This window comes from Rhinolophus sinicus, linkage group LG01 (genome assembly GCF_036562045.2).
Source record: "Rhinolophus sinicus isolate RSC01 linkage group LG01, ASM3656204v1, whole genome shotgun sequence".
NCBI classification, from domain to species: Eukaryota; Metazoa; Chordata; class Mammalia; order Chiroptera; family Rhinolophidae; genus Rhinolophus; species Rhinolophus sinicus.
The window spans coordinates 5,974,201-5,995,828 of NC_133751.1; the positions used below are offsets into that span (position 1 = coordinate 5,974,201).

General features: G+C 44.1%; 1 protein-coding gene across 8 annotated transcripts in view; it reads left to right on the forward strand.

Moving 5' to 3' along the window:
• The window catches only part of ERG (ETS transcription factor ERG), a 250,674-nt gene extending 233,884 nt beyond the window's left edge, over nucleotides 1-16,790 (forward strand). For all 8 annotated transcript variants that reach the window (XM_074325300.1, XM_019730325.2, XM_074325312.1 and 5 more), the window contains 4 exons: nucleotides 5,855-5,923; nucleotides 6,518-6,574; nucleotides 7,127-7,174; nucleotides 15,999-16,790. In XM_074325300.1, coding sequence (XP_074181401.1) covers nucleotides 5,855-5,923; nucleotides 6,518-6,574; nucleotides 7,127-7,174; nucleotides 15,999-16,519 — 695 coding nt within the window. In that variant the 3' untranslated portion in view covers nucleotides 16,520-16,790. The remainder of the gene's footprint in view (nucleotides 1-5,854; nucleotides 5,924-6,517; nucleotides 6,575-7,126; nucleotides 7,175-15,998) is intronic.
• The last annotated feature ends 4,838 nt before the right edge of the window (nucleotides 16,791-21,628 follow it).

Below are 21,628 nucleotides of genomic sequence, written 5' to 3' on the forward strand. Positions count from 1 at the left end.
ACTGAGGAAATGGTGCAGGGTGGCAGGATGGTTTTCCCATATCCATACATGTATCTGGAATGCATTTCTCCTTAGAGCCAGCCTCCTGCCCTTTGACCTCCACACATGTCCACGCTCCACAAGTCTCAGCTGGAACTGGTCCAAGGCATGAAACTTGGTGCTGCTGTTTCTTTCCAGTGAGAAAGACTGGGGGCCTGTGAGCTACATCGCATGAGTAAAGACACTTCTCAGCGCTGTTCTCACTTGGTTGTGCCCTATTACTGCCAGAGTGACTTCTCTAACCCCAGAGAAGACGTTTGCTGCCCTGTTCCTGAGAAGCATGGTGCAACTCAGGCACGTTGTCTTAGCCAGAGTGCTTCACTAGCCCGGGCATGTGAGAGATTTCACAGGCCATTTCACCTTGGTCAAGACCCAGGGTCCAGCATAAACTAAACTGGCCCTACAGAAACCCACCATGTATATTGAGAATGGAAGATAGAAATGCACGTTTTTCTCTAGCTCTAGAGAGTTCTGAGTTAACCACTAGTGAACGCACCCTGGGGAAACACATAGGGAGTCTAGGAAAATCACAGTGATTTTGTGAGCGTTTTAAAAACATGTCCATCCTTACATAAAAAAATAATCTAAAATAAAAGCTACCTGTAAAATGTTTAGTCATGGTTTGTTAGTTAGTTGGAAGCTCTCACATAAACGTCTGACTATGTTACAAAAGCCAGGGACTGGGAGATGGTGTGGAGCTGTGTCCAAAGACACAGCCTTGCCCGAGTGAGTTGGTACTGCCCCCTGGTCAGAGCAGACAGCTGGCTGCTTGTGGCTACACGGATAGAACAATGGATCCTGGAACGACTTTCTTTCCATAGGTTAGGATATGATGGAACTGGAATATGTGGCTCATCCAGGTGCATGGGGCGGAGTGTGGCTGGGAGGGTGATGGCTGGGATGCCACTCAGTGTGCCAGCCAAGGCAAAGGCAAGGGTGGCAATCTCAAGTGCAGCTCATGTGACTCTGACAGTGTTCTTCCGTGGGTTCCTCATTTGAGTGAGACCTGGAGGAGATCATACTTCTACATCTCTGTGTTTCTGAGACTCAATTTGTGTCAAAATTACCTGTTTTGATGATTGCTACTGTGATGATGAAAGAGGATACAAATATTGGAATCTGAGCTGTAAAGAATTTAAACCAGACTGAACATGCTAAAGAACTACTTGCTGTAAGCCAGACTCAGGGATTTGACCTTGGAGAAGAGAATTATTTATATACATTGGGTGGAGCAGTGATCAACCTGGAAGGAATGGTCTTGTGAGTGTGACAGCCTGTCATAGTGCAAATGGAGATCTTTGGGATGGCTCAGGGAGCATGGGTGTTGCAAAGCTGCTTCCCATGGCTGCATGAGTCATTGGGTGGGAGGGAGTCGCTGGGAATCTGTGTCCCTGTGGTCAGTGGGCTCGTGACTGCTTTTAGGAGAGGTGATTGTTGACTCTTTCTTTGGGAGAGGTCCCTGAGCCTTTGGGGTAGAGACCCAAGTTCATGTCCCCTGCACTTGTGGTTGGCTGTGTCATAATCTTCATGTCCACTCCATTTCTCTACTCCCACATCCACGGAAACAGAGGACTCCTTCCACCTACCTGGGTCATTCTGCTACACCCTGCTTCCTAGTGTTCCCTTACTTTCCTTCCTACTTTGAGTAACCCATCCCCGGGCTGTTCCCCCCCCACAAACACACACACACAAACATCTACCTTTTTCTCTTTTTGTGGCTGAACTCCCCAAGTGGTGCATTTATCCAAGGGTCCCCTTTTCTATGGTATCTCATGTTTTTTGGGTTGTCAGTTATTGCTACCAGAAGCCCTTCCCCCATTGTCCTCGTAAGCACCTTCCTCCTATACTGACACATGCTGGGAGCCATGGCCCCTTGAGGTCTCAAGTGGCATAACTAGAGACAGGTCTGACTCACAGAAGCTGGTTTTTGACCTTGTGATGTGCCATCCCGCCTGGCATCTTAGGAGTGGTTTATGTGTAAGCTCTAGTGTGTGCCAAGGAGGACTCCTATAACCCCATCCTCTTCTATATCACCATGGCAACCCATGCATCATGATACCCATCTAGGATGTTATCAAAAGAGACTGGAGAGTTCAATCTGCAAGTGCAGCCTTGACTTTCACTTTTCAGCTGCTGTTCTTCAAGGGTTTCTTGGAATCTTAAACTATTCTTTCTTTGGCGTTCGCCACTTGGAGCCACTCTCATCACCAGTCATGAGACAGTGCAGCTGCCCCTCAGTGAGGTACTGTCTAAAGCCTGTGTCTTAGCAAATGGCTAAACATACAGTCTTTGCTCTCCCCTTAGCTGTAATATAACCACAAAGACCGGCAGACCTAGGCGACAAAGGACTGCAATGTGCCCCCAGATCTCCATGTCTTTGGTAGAGGATTTTAGAAGACTGGGAAAATGAGAGCGAGCAACTTAACCGTGTTGGGTTGACTCTAACACTTCCTCTCATTCAGCGGGTTTATAGGTCTGTTCTGGGCAATAGCTCTTGGTCTTTCTGTCTTTGCCATTAGCATCTGAGTTCCTTGAGTGCAGGCAAGTCTCATCCTTCCCCATCCCGACCAGCCAGGGACCTCCAGAGTTGGTTTGTAAATGTGGCGTGGATCCTGCAGAATGAGGGTGACTCTCACATTATTCAAATTCGGCCCTTTAAAAAAATGAAGTGGGTAGGTGAACGTCAAGGGGGCTAGAGGGCTGTTCTTCAGTAAGCTTGAGAAGGCAGAATGTAAAATGTGGTGAACTTAACTCTGCAAGGATGTTGTCTTGATTCATTGATGTCTAGGGAGGGAGACTGGTGGGGTGGGGGAGACCCATTCAGAATCAGGAACCGACCTGAGCCCCCAGGAAATAAACAAAGGAGCTGACACGGAGGAGCCAACACCTGTCAAACTCCCTATTTGTAACTTCGTGTTTACTGGCCTGGGTCCTGGCATAGAGATACTCCCATGTAACCCTAAGTTGCCTGTGAAATGGTTTTTATAAAGTTCAGTTTTAAATCATGGTCTTAACAGGAAAAATAGCAGGATCAATGCCAGAAATCCGCCTTCCCCAACACAGGAGCTCCTGCCAAGTGTGTGCGTTAATTACCTTGAAGATCAAGGTTAAAGAGAAATGGAGAGTGTAGTATTGAAATGGCCACTAAAAATTGAATGTGGAATATGTCCTTATTAGGAGTCCTCTGATTACTATCAATAAGGGACAAGTAGCAAATGTTCAGGGAGGAATCATTTTTCAAGCAGCCGAAGAGTAGAACTACCCTGGCCCTGTGGTGAGGTGGAGTAGCTGCTGATGAGGTCACTGTTCGTTGTCTCCCGTCTCCGCAAGGCTGAGCTCAACGCCTCCCACGTCACATCCTACAGGAGGGGGCTTGGTGCCCACAGCATGTGATCGGCAGCTGATAAGGAAGCACTGGAGCAGAATTTCATGAACGAAAACAAAAGCCCGCTTATCTTCCATGGCAATATGTTTATGAACATGTTCGTCATTGTTCACATAAACATCTCAAATTCTTGGCTAAAAATCAGACTTGGTGTTATTTAGGTCCTGACTTATGTTCAAGAGAGGATGGGACATGGATGGTTATACACTCTAAGAAGGATTTTATGAGCAAAGAGTTTCAAAATATTTTTCCATTAGTAGTGTGGTGTTTAATTTTTTCCAGTCACATTTCATGAGCAATTCATTTTTATGATTAAAATAGTAGCGAACTAACCTACTGACACTTGCTGTTAATTCCATTAGCATTCCTATATGTCAGGGAAAACCATTCGATCTAGAATTCTTCCCACACATTTATTTATTTGTATCGATACACTCAGATAGTATTTCTGAAATCATTAGGAACACAGATTCCTAGAAAAGAGCAATGGAAAAATTATGTAGAACAGGACTTTCTCAAATGTCAGGTGCACCCGGGTCCCCTGGGGTCTTGTGAAAAATGCAGATTGTGACTTGGTAGGTCTGCAGTGAGAGTCTGAATTCCTGACAAGTCCCCAGGTGCTGCCAGTACTGCTGTCTGAGGACCACACTTGGAGAAACAAGGCGCTAGAACATATTTCTGTGTATCTTGCTTTTTCATTTGGTGAACAGCCCCTTGTTGACCTGCCTCTCTTTTTCTGAATCAGGCTGGCTGCTGTTAACAATCACCTCGCTAGTAGATTTTTTGTTCTGAGACAATTCTCACCTTGAATCTCTGGCTGACCAGTTTTAGACCAAAAGGCAACTGAGTGAGAATCCACATGCAGAGTGCTCGCAGAAACTTCAGTTGAAATTTCATTGTAAATTGATGGCGGCCGCTGATTGAATTCCCACATTGAACTCCCAATGCCAGCAAATAGAGACTTGAGGACCTGGGTGGGAAAGACTGCCAGCCCAAAAGTGCCAGCTGACAGGGAGTGGTGAGCAACAGCAGAGTTTAAAAAGAAAAATTATTTAATGCAACCAAAGCTCTGCAGGGTAGGGTTTCACCGACCACACTCGTCGTGGTGCTTATAGCCAAACAGACCAAATAAATTATGGCAGTTCTGTGTTGAATTTCACGTTGTCTTTCATTGCTATTCTCTCTGGGATGTGAAAATAAGAAGAGACACATCTTTTGCAGCGTAGTCCAACTTTTTGAAGACTGACCCACCAATTTGCCAATTTTAAATAAGGTTAAATGATCTGTTTAAAGAGAAGCTTAAAACGGATTATATTGCCCTGCTCTCCAAGTGTGATTTTGTAGCCGTCTCCAGGTGTCTGGCAGCAGAATACCTGTTGAAGTATCTGTCTGTGGCTTTCAGTTGGCCCAGAATGACACATGGCATTGAACACTGACTTGAACATTCAATCCAAAAAGACATAGTTTTGAAATGGTTCCATAATAAGACTGCAGGTAGACCTAGCTGTGTGTATGCCCAGTTCAAGCATGCATAAAATGTTTCTGGAATATCTTTCTGAAAGAAATTTAAAATGACTTAGAGGCTTCATAATCATTAATAGAACTCGCACTGAGGATGAAGACGTAGTTATTAAATTTGCATATGCAAAGTGTATAGTAAAGATTTATGGGATAAGTGATAGAACATTATAAATAAAAAGAAATTATTGGCATATACTCAAGCTCTTATGGTCATTGCTAGCATGTTGTGGAGGCATCACTGTTTCAGTCTTGCAATTTATTTCATGCAACTTATTTTAGAGAAATTCTAAATTCATTTATAGAAGAAGACATAGTAGACATTTGCATAGGAAAAGTAGACAGTTTAAGACTGATTTAACATAAATGGATGAGATTTTAAAGGGAAAGCAAGGAGGGGTTGAGAGAGGCAGCTGACAAATAAGAGGGCGAAAAGGCAGTGCTTGTTTCCAAGGAAGAAAAAGAAAAAGAACCATGAATGTCATTTGGTGGGTGGAGGGGCAGACCTCAAGCAAGAATTGGTTGATTCCTCAAAGTTGTGGGCTCTGTGTTGGATGTGTCATGAGGATAATAAAGAGATGGATATAGGTCAGTCCCAGTTGGATATAGGACAAATTAGATTGTAAAACACTTTCAGTATGGTCATGACTTACGGTTATAGGAAATTGGAAGAGGCAGCAAGCTCTGGGAGAATCTGTCAATGAGAGTTTTCAGGTTAATGGGGAAAATTTTAGATCAATAAAATATACAAAATTGTAATTTGTAAATAAAACCCAAGTCTAGTGGAATACAAGTTGAAATTTTATTTGGGTTACTGGATATATAGTCTAATAAAGACAAAACCTAAAACGTAAAATGTCTATTATAAAAATTACATTATTGATCTTTTAGTCAATTTATTTGTCTTTACAGATTTACCTTATGAACCACCCAGGAGATCAGCCTGGACCGGTCATGGCCACCCCACCCCCCAGTCGAAAGGTACAGTGTTGGCTCCCCCTGCCTTGCATCTGCATGTCACAAGACAGTGGATAACAGTTGATGGAGTAAATGATAATTTCTGTAGCTAATCTATGCTTGTTCAACATGTAAAGTATTTGTCCCATTGGTGACAAAGCACAGCTGATCTTTCTCTATTGGGTTATACCCACTTCCGTAACAAAAAGAAATGACTGACGTAATGTATTTCAACATGCACAAGTGCATGTCTCATGGAATATTTGAGTACAGATTAGATACTGGGTGATTTCCTAACCTTGACCATCTTTATAAGGATCCCTTGCTGTATTTTATTTCCCTGGTAGTGTCCCCTTACTCATTTTAGACTGTGATTCCTTTTCATTTGTTTTGTAAGCCATAGCAAATTCTCTCTCTCTCTCTTTTTTTTTTTTTTTTTTTAGTTTTGGGAAAATGGGGGTACAAATACATTTTAAAAATAATTTAAAGTGTTCTTGTTTTTGCTGCAATGTTGACGTTTGGTTAAGACTACGTTACTAGCCAAGATGAGACACAGCATCAAAGACTAGTGGCCAAATATGTTTTAGCTCATTGTCTCTTTTACCTTTGGATTTTCAGCTGCTCAGCCATCTCCTGCCACAGTGCCCAAAACTGAAGACCAGCGTCCTCAGTTAGGTATGTCTCAGGGAACACCTCAGTGGCCATTAGAGAAGAAATGGCTTTAGCAGCATATTTCTAAAATGTGTTATTTTCTAAATGAAATGACTGTTGCTTTGTCTTCTTTATGGTGGCTTCGTATATAAAATGGGGACCGAATTATCAGCCTACCCAATTAGGGTGACTTGAAATTTTGTTACAACTTTTCCAAAATCTATACAATAAATATGGAAAGTGCACTGAGCATTACCGCCAACATGGCACTGGGGCCCCCTGGGGACTTCACACACATTTGTCCTACTTTTGTCCTGGTGTGGAGAGAGCACAGGGCTGGGTGTCGGGAATCCCAGGCCACCTCTGAGCTCGGCCACCAACGAGGAGGCCTTTAGCAAGAAACTTCTCGGAGATCTCATGTGACGTCTAATACAGAAAGTGGCGCTAGTGATTTTGGTGTGGGGGACATTTTCATCTCTGACACCTGGAAACACAAGTGGGCCAGCATGACGCAGGTACAGCATATGCCGAGTCAGGACTGTATCTTTGCGAGTTGACTCTTTTCGTTTTCTCTAGATCCTTATCAGATTCTTGGACCGACGAGTAGCCGCCTTGCAAACCCAGGTGAGACACTGCTGCTGATTCTGCTCTTGCAGAGCTACCTTTTGTCAGTGGCTATTTTGAAAGATAAATATGTATTGGTGAGAAATCCCTTCAGTGGAACATATTTCAGCTTTAAGTGTCACTGGATAATTTGCCTAAGTGGAAAATAAAAAAAGGGGTCGGGTTATAAATTAAGATTTTAACTTCAGCAGAAAGCATTCTTGCCTAATCCCAGGTGTATGAGTGTCCTAGGGTTGCTATAACAAAGTACCACAGACAGGGCTTAGACAACAGACACCTATTATCTCTGGAGGATGGAAGTCCAAAATCAAGGTGTCAAGGGCCAGCAGGATTGGTTCCTTCTGAGGGCCGTGAAGGAAGGATCTGTCCCAAACCTCTTTCCTTGGCTTGTAGATGGTCATCTTCTGCCCTTGTCATCCCTCTGTCTGTGTCTCTGTGTCCAAATTCACCTTTTTATAATGATGTCATTCATGTTGGATTACGACCCACTCTAATAACCTCTCTGTAACTCGATTACTTCTGTAAAGATCCTATTTCCAAATAAGGTCACATTCTGAGGGCCTGGGGGTTAGGACTCCAACAGGTGAATTTGGGGGTGGTGGGGACACAATCCAACCCATCTTACAAACAGATAAAATCATATTTTAAAAAGGAGAACACTAATTAAAACCATAAGATTTTAAATTTAGGATTATCTTCAATGAATGGTCTGTTTTCTCAACTTAGACACTAGAAGAGAGTGCCAGTCCTTAATTGGCCCATTTGTAACCTGTACCTTGCTTTGTCACCTGACATCACATTTCAGTGCCAACCAAATTGTTTTATTTGTTTGTATTCAGATCAGCTTCAGAAATCCATAGTACATGCTGCATATTCTCAACAGCAAATTCAAATGCCAAGATGTCACAGGCATCTTGCAAGTACAAGCTGGAATGTATATTTCCCAAATGTTGAGGCCAAAATAGCGTTGGAAACAGAAAAATTCAGATTCAACCAGCATACATCCCCACGGGGAATCTATACTTTGAGAACATGAAATGTTATTATTGAGCGTCCGCCCTCTTGGACAGTATACTTTAGTTAATGTCAATGAATTCAGCAAATATTCTTTAAGCATCTGAGCAGTTAGAAGGGCCTGTTTTGTTGCTGCTCTAACACAGGGCCTAGACCAGGTGCTGAGAAATTATTTGTTGGATAAATAGATGCAAGGAATACCGAGATACCATCCTTGACCTTCAAGGAGCTTGTATTCTGGTGGAGGAATGGACCCAGGGAATTACAATGATGTCCAAACCATGGAGCCTCAGGCTGTGTCCTCTTATGAGACCACCTGGGTCGATGGTTCCTTCTCATGCCTGCGGTCAGCTTTCCATCTGCAGTGGCCCCCGTAGTCATTCAAATAAAAATGGTGGTGACTGTGTCTAAGATGCTGATTATCAGTCAAGCTTCAGGAAGACTGCTCTGGCAGCCGTGTTCAGAGTAGATTAGAAAGAGGAAAAGGATGGAATCTAAAACACTGGGAAAGTTAACATAATGTGAGATAACATTCAAATCACTGCCAACCCCATACAATGCCTGAGCAAGCACTTACGTTGGTGGCCCTGTCTCATAGAAGCCCTGGGAGGTCATTGTCTTTGCCCTACAGAACAGGACTCCGAGGTCCAGAGAAATTAGGTAACTTTTCCTGGGTCACACAGCCAAAAAGAAGGGAGGCCAGATTTGAACCCTGACTCTCTGTCTGCAAAGTCTGTTTTCATTTTCTTCCCCTAAGTCGCTTCTGAGTAAGCACGGGGGAAGAGGGAGGTCTTGGAGAAAGGGGCCCAAGAGAAAAGAAAGGAAGGATTGCCACTCAGTTTAACAACTGTTTAGGTGCACAGGATGGGTCCGAGATCAGGGATGAAGGGGAGGAAAGTGTCAAGTGGGCCAAACAAGACCAAAGTAGCTTTTTCACTCACACAAGTCGGCCAAATGAACTATGTCTATGCATGTTGTCACAGCTCAAAGGTGTGGCTTGGTTGGACAATGGGGCCAAAAAGAGTGGCTGGCCCCTAAGCAGTCCACCAAGTTTCACGGTGGCACACTGTGCCCAGCAGCTGGGGATGCCCACAAAGGTAGAGGAACCTGGGGCAGAGCCTGGAGGAGATTGCAAACCATTATGGGCCTGGGAAAATGTCTTGGTATCTAATAGTGACTCTAGCGCTGTGAGTGAAAGATTGCCCCTCTCAATGGGCCTGGGGAAGGTGGCAGCATCAACTTCTCACCTGAAGATGAAGATTTATTTTACTTGGTTTGTAATGAATGAGGCCTTCCCTCCATCTATCTTGCATCCGTGTCAGTTGTATTCGCATGACCTCTTCCCTGATACCAGCTTGTGTTTTATCTTTCTATTAATGAGAGTGCTGCCTCCTGTTTCAGTCTTTATTCTGTTCTCTGATAAATAAGTCCTTCATCACTTAAAATTATTGCCTTTGCTCTTTACACAGTGCAAATTCTTTTTAATCATTTTAAATGGGAAGATGACATCAGACAGTGTAAATACACAGGTGATGTCAGCATCTCAACATCTCTCCATCCCAAATATTCATTGGGTGTGCACTTTAGCCCACATTTGTCCTGCTGAGAAAAGTGTGTCCCTGCATTATCTTGTCATGGATCAGATACAAGCGACACAGCTCCTTTATTCCCACCAGAATGGCCGAGCATTTCATGTGGCTTCTCGAATGAACTGAAATTGCCTTTTCATGAAAGACCTTTCTCTGAGTATGTCCAGTGCTTCCCTTGATGCTACCTGGATAGCCTTTCGTGGTGGGCATAGAAATGCATCCTGTTTCGTGAAAAACCAGAGACCAGTTTTAGGGATGTTTTGCTGTTTGTTAGAAGGTAGGAGCGTCCAGTCTTCCACTGGGAACCTACAAAGCGCCAGGCCCAGGGACTCCAGGGGACTCTGGTGGTGTGTGCAGAAACCAGGCCTGAAAGCAGTGGTTTGTGCAGTGATTCAAGGTCAACGCCTGGAACAGGGTTCCAGCCCTTACTGACCTTGGACAAGATAAGTCACCCTACCTCTCCGGGCTCTCATCTCTACAATGAGTAATCGCGTGATCCTTGGGGGCAGTGGTAGGCATTAAATAAACACATGTGAAATGTTCAGAGCAGTGCCTGGCTCACAGTAAGCTTTCAGTGATTGTCTCCCAGCTCTGGGCAAGGGGCGTACCTTTCTTTAAACTAGGGTTTTCAGCCCAAACCAGTCATGATAAGAGTGTTCACCTGAGTTCAACCTCACGGTGACCCTGCAAGACAGTTCTCTTACCATCACCCCCATTTTGCAGATGACACCACGGCACAGAGAGCTGGGTGAGCTGCCCAGGGTCCCAGAAGTGGCAGTGCTGACGCCAAAGTGGTGCTTCCAGCCACCATACACCCTGCCCCTCCTACAAGTCCTGTCCGAGCCCAGGCTCAGCCTGATGAGGGTGGAGGCTGTGCTCCTGGGTTTTTCTGCAGCACCCCCAGCAAGGCACCGCCATGCGGCTTGCTGGGTCCCTCTGCTATTTAGGGCTCTGTCCCTTCATCAGCTGGCAGCTGCAGTGTCCTGCCCCAGGGCACTCACCCTGCTTCACCCACAGCTGCTGAGTCACTCCCAGCTCTGCTTTTCTTTGTGGTTTATAAACCAATGAGATGTTTTGCCCTTTTTGCTCAGTTTGTACCTCTTTGCTACCATGTTTCTCTTCTTTTAATCATATGAGGAGACCACTTTCCTCTTCTGGGCCTCGCCCCACTCTATCCATCCCACTGGGCTTGCCAGTAGGTGGGCAGCCTGCACCTTTCCCCCACCACTGCCCAGTCCTACCCTAGACAAAACTAGAACAAAACTAGCTACTCCTGACCGGTGTTGCAAGGATGTTGTTCAGGTAAAGTGGAAAAATAGGTGTGAAGGGTTTTACCCAAGAAATAGGGGTGGAGGTGGCCATGCTGGTGGGGTGGAGGTGATGAGGATTCCGTCTATACGAGCTGCTCTTTTTACTTGTTAGTTTAGCCCATGAGTGACCCAAGTCACTCTTGGGCTTCCTAAACCTTAGGTATCTTTGTCTTGGAACCCCTGTCCTAAAGTGCACCTTTATTACACAGTAAACGTTATTGCTTTGACAGAAAATAAGATTTTACTAGATTGCTTTTGAATTTCTGTGGCCATGAGTAACTCATTTAATTTACCATTGAGCACGACTTCTCAGCAAACATGGTGCATCCTTGAGAATTATCGCACAGCGAGAAAATGTGCTCTGTGCTGTGGATGCAGTAGATTTTCTGATGAATATTAGATTTAACAATTAATGAACTTGACGTAATGTTACTTTTTTTACAGCACACTTAAAAATAGATTTATTAAAGCAGATCCAAAGATGTCTTATTTGTAAAAAAAAAAAAAAAAAACTGGAAAAGATTTTGTAAGTCTATTTTGTTTTTGCTTTTTAAAATTTTTTATTTTTCAATTGCAGTTGACATACAATATTTTCTTAGTTTCAGGTGTATGACATAGTGTTAAGACATTTATATAACTTATGAAGTGATCACCTCGATAAATCCAGTGCTCATCTACATAGTTATTACAACATTGTTGACTATATTCCCTATGCTGTACTTTACATCCCCATGATGGTTTTGTAACTACCAATTTGTACTTCTTAATCCCTTCCCCTTTTTCACCCATTCCCCTAGCTCCCCTCCCATCTGGCAACCATCAGTTTGTTTCTGTATCTGTGAGTTTGTTTCTGTTTTGTTTGTTCGTTTATTTTGTTTTTTACATTCTACATCCTACATATAAGTGAAATCATATGGTATTTGTCTTTCTCTGTCTGATATATTTCACTTAGCATAATACCCTCTAGGTCCATCTATGTTGTCACCAATGGTGTGATTTCATTCTTTTTTATGACTGAGTAATATTCCACGGTGTGGGTGTGTGTATCACATCTTCATTATCCAATCGTCTATAGATAGACACTTGAGTCGTGTTTTCTTATCCATTCAGCCACTCTTTGTCTTTTGAGTGGAGCACTTAATTCATTTACATTTAAAGTAATTATTGATAGGTATGTAGTTATTGTCATTTTATTATTTGTATTTTTTCTTCTCCTCCTCCCTCCCTTCTTCTCCTTCCCCTCCTTCTACCTCCCTCTCTTCCTCCATCATTCCTTTAGCATTTCTTGTAATACTGGTTTGATGGTGATGGACTCCTTTAGCTTTTTCTTGTGTGGGAAGCTCTTTTATCTGTCCTTCAATTCTAAATGATAGCTTTGCTGGGTAGTGCAATCTTGGTTGTGGGTCCTGCTTTCCATCGATTTGAATATTTCCTGCCTGCGTGCCTGCAAAGCTTCTGTAGAGAAATCAGCTGTCAGTCTTATGAGCTCCCTTATAGGTAACTAACTGCTTTTCTCTTGCTGCTTTTAAGATTCTCTCTTTGTTTTTAACCTTTGGCATTTTAATTATAATGTGTCTTGGTGTTGGCCTCTTTGGGCTTATCTTGTTTGGGACTCTGTGTGCTTCCTGCGCTTGTATGTCTATTTCCTTTGCCAGGTTAGGGAAGTTTTCTGTCATTATTTCTTCAAACAGGTTCTCAATCCCTTGATCTCTCTCTAATCCTTCTGGTATCTCTATGATGTGAATGTTGGTACACTTGATGTTGTCCCAGAGGTTTCTTAAACTATCCTCATTTTTTGGATTCTTTTTTCTTTTTGCAGTTCTTATTGGGTATTTTCTGCTACCTTGTTTTCCAAATCACTGATTCGATCCTCTGCTTCATCTAATCTATTGTTGATTCCCTCATCTATTCTTTATTTCAGTTATTGTGTTCTTCATTTCTGACTGGTTCCTTTGTATGTTTTCTGTCTCCATTTTTATGTTTCCTATCTCTTTGTTAAAGTTCTCACTGAGTTCCTCTATTCTTCCCATAAGTTCATTGAGCATTCTTATAAAGCAGTGTTTTGAACTCTGCATCTGGTAGATTGCTTGTCTCTATTTTGTTTAGTTCTTTTTCTGCAGTTTTGCTCTGTTTTTTCATTTTGGACAAGTTTCTTTGTCTCCCTATTTTGGCTGCCTCCCTGTGTTTGTTTCTGTGTATTAGTTTGGGCTGCTATGTCTTCCGGTCTAAGTAGTATGGCCTTATGTAGTAGGTGTCCTGTGGGGCTCAGTGGGGCAGTCTCCCTGGTCACTTGAGCCAGGTGCTCCAGGAGTGTCCCTTGTGTGGATTGTGTGTGCCCTCCTGTTGAAGTTGAGCCTTGATTGCAGTTTGCACATCAGTAGGAGGGATTGCCCCTCATATTGATTGGTTGTGAGGACTGGCCATGACTACACTGGAGGAGCTATTGTGCAGGGCTGACCCTACTGACATAAAGTTACATTTATAAGCATTAATTGAGTTTGCATTTTCAGTTTTGTTCTCAGGTTTGGAAGCTGATACATTTTATTTACAGATCCCTTATGCCCATAGACTCTGGAAATGTTTAGAGCCTCAGCCCCCGTGTCTTAAAGGCTAATGGGTGAAATGGTCTAGTGAGAAATGCCCATCCATTCTCTGAGCTCTGAGTTTCCAGCCGTGGATATAGATCCCTGACTTTTTAGTTTTCAGAATCAGGAGAGAGATGAGGCCACTTTTATCCTCTCATTCTCTGTTAACACACGTTTATAAAGGAAGTGACTGAGGGACAAATTCCTAAGAGGCAATGCCAAGGTTTGAATAAATACTAAGTATTATTTTAGGTGTTTAGGAAAGTCTGTGTATTTTTACAAAATCTGTGGAATTGCTCTCTCTATAGGTGGAGGCTGACAGTGAATATTTACTTTCAAACAATTCTGTGTGTTTATCTTGAAGCATATGTTAGACCAATAAATCAAACCTCCATGTTTGTCCCTATCCCCAGGTCATATATGGAATTTTTTCAAGTATTAATCCTTTGGTTACAATATATATACTAAAACCATATGGTTTCCTCATGCCATTCTTTGTATTTTTTTAATATGCATATTAATGAAAAGTTGGGGGCAACAAAACTTGATTGAGAGCAGTTTGAATATGTGGTTCCGAAAAGCAGAGGCTTCGATTGTAACGAACTACAAGCTGTTAATACATTTCAAATGTGTTGCTAGACAGAAAATGATAATTTTCCAGAACACATTTAGAATAGGCTGACCTTTCTCACGATGCTATTGTATGGATGAATTCACAAACATATCCATTTCCATGTAGCAAACATGGAAAGGAGAAAGGGAGGATTTATGAGTTAGACAATTTATATAGGCAGCCAGTGGGAAGGATTTAGTGAAAATCAAATTTATAATTGATTTTTAGATTACATCCATTCCCTGAATAGTTGCCAGTTAAAGTTACTGTAATCATTTTATCACATCTATTGATTCTTACTGATAGTATAATAAAAGGTCATCTTTTTGGTAATAAGCCTGAGGCAGTGCTGCAATTGGAGTTTAGGAGGAAAGACCTGCCTGTTATCCATTTTCAAAGCGTCTAATATCTATTGGACACATCGTAGCTTCTTATACCCAATGTTACTGTCCATATTCACATGCTTCACTCCTTTAGGGAGCATAAATCATAGATAAGTATTGTAACATAGTGGCTAGAATGATGTGCCTGGATTTGTCTCTGAATTTAATAAAGCGTAAAAGCCACATGGAGGTGCCTCCAGTGGGGTCAGGAAAATTCTGACGGTGCACAGGCAGTTAAGTGAGATCTTCTGGACTAAGCTGGAGCCTCTTTCCCTCCCCAGCGGGCCTTGCAGTCGCTCATTGTTACACTCTTTCTTTTGGAAACTCTTCTGAGCACAGTTGGCATTGCAATGCAGGGGCAACTCATGGATTTCCCTTACGAGGCATTTGCCTAAATACTGGAAATGGGTGATCTGGTTTTGAAAAAGAGCCAACTGTTTTTTCTAAACTTCCTCATTTTGAGTGGGTTAATTCTGTTCTAGGAAAAGTTTTGACAGTTGCTTTCTGAGTGCCAGTAAAATGTTATGTTAGAAATAACAGTGTTTACTTCCATTCTCTATTTTTTTCCATAAACTTTTTAGAAGTTCATTTCCTAAATCTGACTTTTATTATTTTACGTGACCTAGCCAACATAAATGATATTAAGTCATTATTGCCATCAACATAACGGCACATTCCACCTCACAAAATAGGAAAAATAAGTCTATCCGCTGCCCGCAAACACCAACTTGACCTGGCTGTCCTTCTAAGGAAGTCAGAACTGGAGGGAAGCAACTTGAACTTTGCACTGTAGGAATTCTGTACATTTTGTAAAGGACTGGGGTCTGTAGACCAGCCCAATAGTCACAAAAGACCATCGCCTTAGGTCATGGTTCCTTGATGCAGAGTTTGGGATAAGCATACTTGTGCACAGGATTAATTAAGGGTATGTTCTCGGGAGAGAAGGAGTGAGGAGGCAGGACAGGGCAGGGGAAAGCTAAGGAAGCTGGGGCCTCAGCTTCTGGAGCATGAAAGCATCACAAGTTGGTACCTCCTTGAGGCAAGGGGGCTGGTCTCTGGTACCCTTCCTCGGTCCGTCTGGCTAAGAACTACCTGGGGTGAGTGAGGCAGCTCCCTTGGGCCAAGGGGCAGTTCTCTGGAGAATGGGTGGGGGTGGGGGCTGTGGAACAAGAGCAGCCAACACCCCCAGCAGCTGAGGAATGGGTGCACAGGCCTGGGAAAGGGGATCTGGGTGGCTCACCAGCAGCACCCACTTCTGTCACTGAAGGAAGGACATCTGTATTCAGAACCTGTTCTCATTGGCCTTGTATGTCCTTTCCCTCCGCATTAGGGAGCGGACAGATCCAGCTCTGGCAGTTTCTCCTGGAGCTCCTGTCAGACAGCTCTAATTCCAACTGCATCACCTGGGAAGGCACCAATGGGGAATTCAAGATGACGGACCCTGATGAGGTTGCCCGGCGTTGGGGGGAACGGAAAAGCAAACCCAACATGAACTACGATAAACTCAGCCGTGCCCTCCGTTACTACTATGACAAAAACATCATGACCAAAGTCCACGGGAAGCGCTACGCCTACAAGTTTGACTTCCACGGTATCGCCCAGGCCCTCCAGCCCCACCCTCCAGAATCATCTCTCTACAAGTACCCCTCGGACCTCCCTTACATGGGCTCCTATCACGCCCACCCACAGAAGATGAACTTTGTGGCTCCTCACCCCCCTGCCCTGCCTGTGACATCGTCCAGTTTTTTTGCTGCCCCAAACCCATACTGGAATTCACCCACTGGAGGAATCTACCCTAACACTAGGCTCCCGGCCAGCCATATGCCCTCTCATCTGGGCACCTACTACTAAAGACCGGGCAAGGCCTTTCCCAACAACATGCAGTCACCAATCAATTGCCACAAACTCTGTTGGAGAACAGCAGTCAAAAGTGCCTCCAGAGGAATGAGAACTGGGGCTGGGGAAGGAAGCCAGGGAAGAGATCCAAAGACTCTTAGCGGGAGGGAATTACTCAAGTATTACTACAGAAATAAAAGAGGATGCTAAAAATGTAACGTATGTGGACATATAATCTGTGGACCAACCTTGTCAAAGACATTGTAAGTAGAAGCATGAAGTCATAAGGACAAAGTGCCAAAGAAAGTGGTCTTAAGACGTGTGGACACTTTAGAGTAGGATTTGGGATTCTGCTGATGCAAACTGGGATTAAACTAAAGCAATACAGACAACACAGTCTTGACCTAACATACTGTTTATAATGTCATTTTAAGGAAAACTACCTGTATTGAAAAATAGAAACATATCAAAAAAAAAAAAAAAAAAAAAGGAAGAAGAAAAAAGAGACTGTGCAACAGATGTTGACATAGAACTCATCGGCACTTGCTGTTTTGGGTGAAATCAGATTCATTCCATTTGGTGGAGAGCTGTCAGCTCTCTCAAACTGCAAAGATGCCCTGACGACCCAAAGTTTCCAAACCCTTTACAGTATTACAGGAGGGGATGGTAGGACTCAGAACGTGTATGGACGGTGAGCGTGTGGTTGTGGACCGAAGGCTGGAGGACGTGCAAGAGGAGGTGGCAAGGACCAGGGAAGAGGCTTCTCAAGCAGCACAGGCTGAATTAGGACAGAAGTGGGACTCTGGAGAATGTGTCACGGAGACTAGAAGGGCGTTACAATCAGTGTTATACCAAAGCCAGTGTTATGAGGAAAGGACACAGCGGAATGGAGGAAGGGGACGTGGTGGAATTCAGACACAAAAACATGCATCTCTTTTGTTGTTGTTTGTTTGTTTGTTTTTCAAAAGAAAATTTTAACTGGAATTGTCTGATATTTAAAAGAAACATTCAGGACTTCATCATTTTGTGGGGGGCTCTGTTCTCCACAGGGTCAGGTAAGAGACAGCCGTCCTGGCTGTCACCATCCGACGTCACCTAGGCATTTGGGTTAGGCGGGCTCCAGTGTTCCTTTCGAGTCGCGAACGCTGTGCGTTTGTCAGAGTGAAGTATACAAGTCAATGTTTTTTTCCCCCCTTTTTTTATATAATAATTATATAACTTATGCATTTATACACTACGAGTTGATCTCGGCCAGCCAAAGATACACGACAAAAGAGACAATCAATGATATAATGTGGCCTTGAATTTTAACTCTGTATGCTTAATGTTTACAATATGAAGTTATTAGTTCTTAGAATGCAGAATGTATGTAATAAAATAAGCTTGGCCTAGCATGGCAAATCAGATTTACACAGGAGTCTGCAATCGTACTTTTTCAGTGACGAAAGTTGCCTAATAGAAACTTGCGCTGCATGTTGTGGGTTTTGTGTTATAATTTGATTTTGTCCAGGAACTCGGGTAAGTGAGAGCCAAGCAAGGAGGACGTTTGGCAGCCAAACAGCATTGGCTCCTGCAGGCCCTTCTTGCCCACTCTCTCTTATTCCAGAGGTTTCACACTGGGGCCCCCAGATTTATGCCCAGGGTGAGGTTGTCATTGAGACACTCCAGATCAGCACCTGGTCACACATCACCTTCACTTCCTGCACCTGGTCACAAAACATGGTGAATGTTGAACAAGCCGTTGCTCTTAGTGCAAACTGGATTGTCAGTGGTGAATAAAGTGTCATGGATAGCTGCGGACCCTCACTCTAAAGACACAAGGGACAGCTTCTACATTTTCCACCTGCCTTCTCTTTCAGAGGCTCTTGCCAGGTAGACGTGGCCTTCATCGTTCCTCACTATAATAATCTGGGTGCCATGGAATGGGCTTCTCCAGCCCTAAGCCTGACGTGTTACCAGACACTGTTTATTTCTATGACCTAAAGTCAATTTCCCTTGGCATCATGTCTGGGTCATCAAGGCTGCCAGCCTTGGCTAAGGGATGGCAGTTTGAGGGGTGAACACAAAGCAATGTCAGAGGGGTGAACACAAAGCAAACTCTCAGCCTCAGTCTCTGAATTGGCCTGTTTCAGAGCTGTTTGGGGGCTTGTTTTGTACTTTGTAATCGTTTTGCTATGATTCAATGAAGTTGCCAAACCTTGGTGCTACAGATATTTTGGCTGTGGTCTTAGAGTCGGTAGGATCTGATCCCCAAAGCTTCAAACACTCTGCTTTACTTGGATTGAAAGGAGTCCCAGCATCAATCATTTTCCAGCAGCTTGGGAAAGGCCCACAAAGTGCCTCTATCTCCTCAGAGGATAAAAATACATTTTAAAAAAGCATACAAGCTGGCAGCTGGGGTGACCCACGCTGTTCTAATGGAAATGAGCAGTCATTTTTATTTTGGAATACAAAGTCAAGGCACACCTATACTCCGCATAAAAATACAAATGTACTCAGATAATCACTCAGTTCCACTCTTGCAAGGTTGTCTCGTGAGCAAAATAATCAAAACAAGATATGATGGTCATATTCAACTGTACCAGATGTTTCCAGTTAGCTTCTCCAACACCCACCCCATCCAGATTATTAGCAAGTTTTATGATGACATGATCATTTTGGATGACATAATGCTGAGGCCCCCAAATAAATCATTCTTAAATGATGTCTTAAAAGAACGTTGACTCTGCTCCTGTCGGCATCTGATGCCAGAGCACTCTCCAGTTCAGATTCCTAATTCCAGGAGGAGCCTTTGTCTCCCTCCGCCCCTCCCGTTCCTTGGCTTTCCCCACGTCTGCTCACAACACCCACAGGGTCTCAATCCTGCTGTCAGGGGATGTGTCCTCTCTTCTGTTCTCAAATAGCCTTCAGGGTCCTCAGTGGAGTCCTGCATATTTCCACACCTCAGCTGAGACTTCGGTTTTGTTCCCAGTCTGATGCCCTCATCACGTCTCGGAGGGGTTCATGGTGAGGTGATGGAGAGCTTTCGAAGCCCCTCTCTGCCACCTGGGGAGCATGGCCTGGAGGGCGTCTCCTCGGATGTTAGGTGCTGCACAGACAGCTGACGCTCAGGAGCTGGGATGGTGATGGGAAATGGGAAATGCGGGCCCCCCAGTGGACCTTTAACTGTGGGAAAAGAACAATGTAGTTTTTTTAAAGCCTGGTTGAATGAGTGCCTCCTCAGTCCACCCAAGTAGCAGCTCTAGGATAATAATTAGAGCATAGAAAACACTTTGGGCTCATCAAAGGTGTATCAGGTTCAGTTCCTTCGCTTTATCTTAACCTTGGTTTAAAAAATCTTGTGAAAGTGTTTTCATGTCAAATGAGAAAAAAGTTGGGTCTAGAAATCATGTATTCAAACTATTAGTTTGGTGCACAAGTAATGGCAGTTTTAAAATGTTAAAAATAATTGCGAAAACCGCGATTACTTTTGCACCAACCTAAAAACAAGGACCCCCTTATTTATCGTGGAACAGTGGTTCTCTGCGTGTGGTCCCCAGACCGACCCTGCCAGACCTGAAGCCACAGCGCTGGGGTGGGCCCCAGCCACCAGCTCTCACAAGCCTTCCAGGTGATTCCGATACCTGCTCAGGTTGAGAAGAGCTGCAGTGGAAGAAACAATGGCATGTGTCCACATGTGGAATGTCCACGGTGAAATCTCAGTCCCACAAAGTGTTTTCTGTGGCCACATGAAAACTGATCATTAGGGAAACCAGTGTACTCTGGACGTGTCATCCTGAGTTATACTCTTGGAGCAACTCTCCTTGCTGCAGTTAACTGACCCCTGTGTGTATTAGTTATCCACTGCTGAGTAACAAATGACCGCAAACTGCTCAGCATGGAGCAACACATGTCTTATCATCTTATAGTTTCGTGGGTCAGGAGTCCAGGCACAACGTAGCTGGGTCCTTGGCTCAGGCTGAAATCCAGAAGTCAGCCAGGACTGTGAGCTCATCTGAGGCTGGGATCCTTTTCCAAGCTCACTGATTGTAGGCAGAAGTCCATTCCTTGTGCTTAGAGGACTTAGGTCCCATTTGCTTACTAACTGTCAGCCAAGGACCGCTCTCAACAATTAGAGGCCACCTAGGTCCTCGCCACATGGCCCTCTCCACAGCAAGGCAGCGTCTCCTTCAAGGCTAGCAGCAGACTCACTCCCACTGTGAATCTCTCTGACTTCTTTTAAAGGTTTGTGTCGTGCAGGGTGGCATGCGGGGTCTCTGGTCCCGCTCCTCAGGTAAGAACGCAGGATATGGTGAGCCCACGGAGCCATAGATAGGGGAGTCATACCACTATAGTCTCGCTGGTGGCATCCGCTTCTCTGCAATCTGCGCCTGCTAGCTCAGCCCCATCTTCTTGTTAGCCCCCATTTTCTGCTAGCGTAGCCACAGCAGTTATATTAGTGGCCAATGGCTCACTGGTTCCAGCTGATGGCCAACTAGCCACAGCTGATGGCCATCCAATCACAGTGATGGCCATTTATTACCTGAGCCAGCACCTTTCCACGTGAGGCCGAGAGCCTGGAAACTGGCTCTGTCCCCATAGTTTGCCCGAGTAAGCCAAGCCTACCCAGGATAATCTCTTTTATTAACCCCAAGTCAACAGGTTAGGACCTTAATTGCATTTGAAAAATTCATTTTGTCATAGACTATTACCTAATCAGGGTATTACAACCCGTCATATTCACAGGTTCTGCTCACACCCAGGAGAGAAGACTATGCAGGGCATGTGCACCACGGGATGGGAATCTTGGGGACCGTATCAGAATTCTGCTCACTCACAGTGGATAAGTACATTTTCTAGGATCCTCTGACCAGTCAAACCTTCTTAAAATGCACATGGCTCAAAAGGCCAGCCATGACTCAGCGGCCCTGGAGACCTGGAGACCTGGGTGCCCTGGCTCCGTCTCTCACTGGCAGTGTGTGGACATCTGTAAACAAGGTTGAGGGTCTTTCCCTGACCAGTCGGAAAGCCTTTATGTTGAAAACGTACAGGCTAATGCTAACTTTTCCATAATACTTAATTTTCTTTTGACTTTATTTAGAAAGCAGCCCAAGTTCTATATAGAAAGAACCACGTGGAGACTTC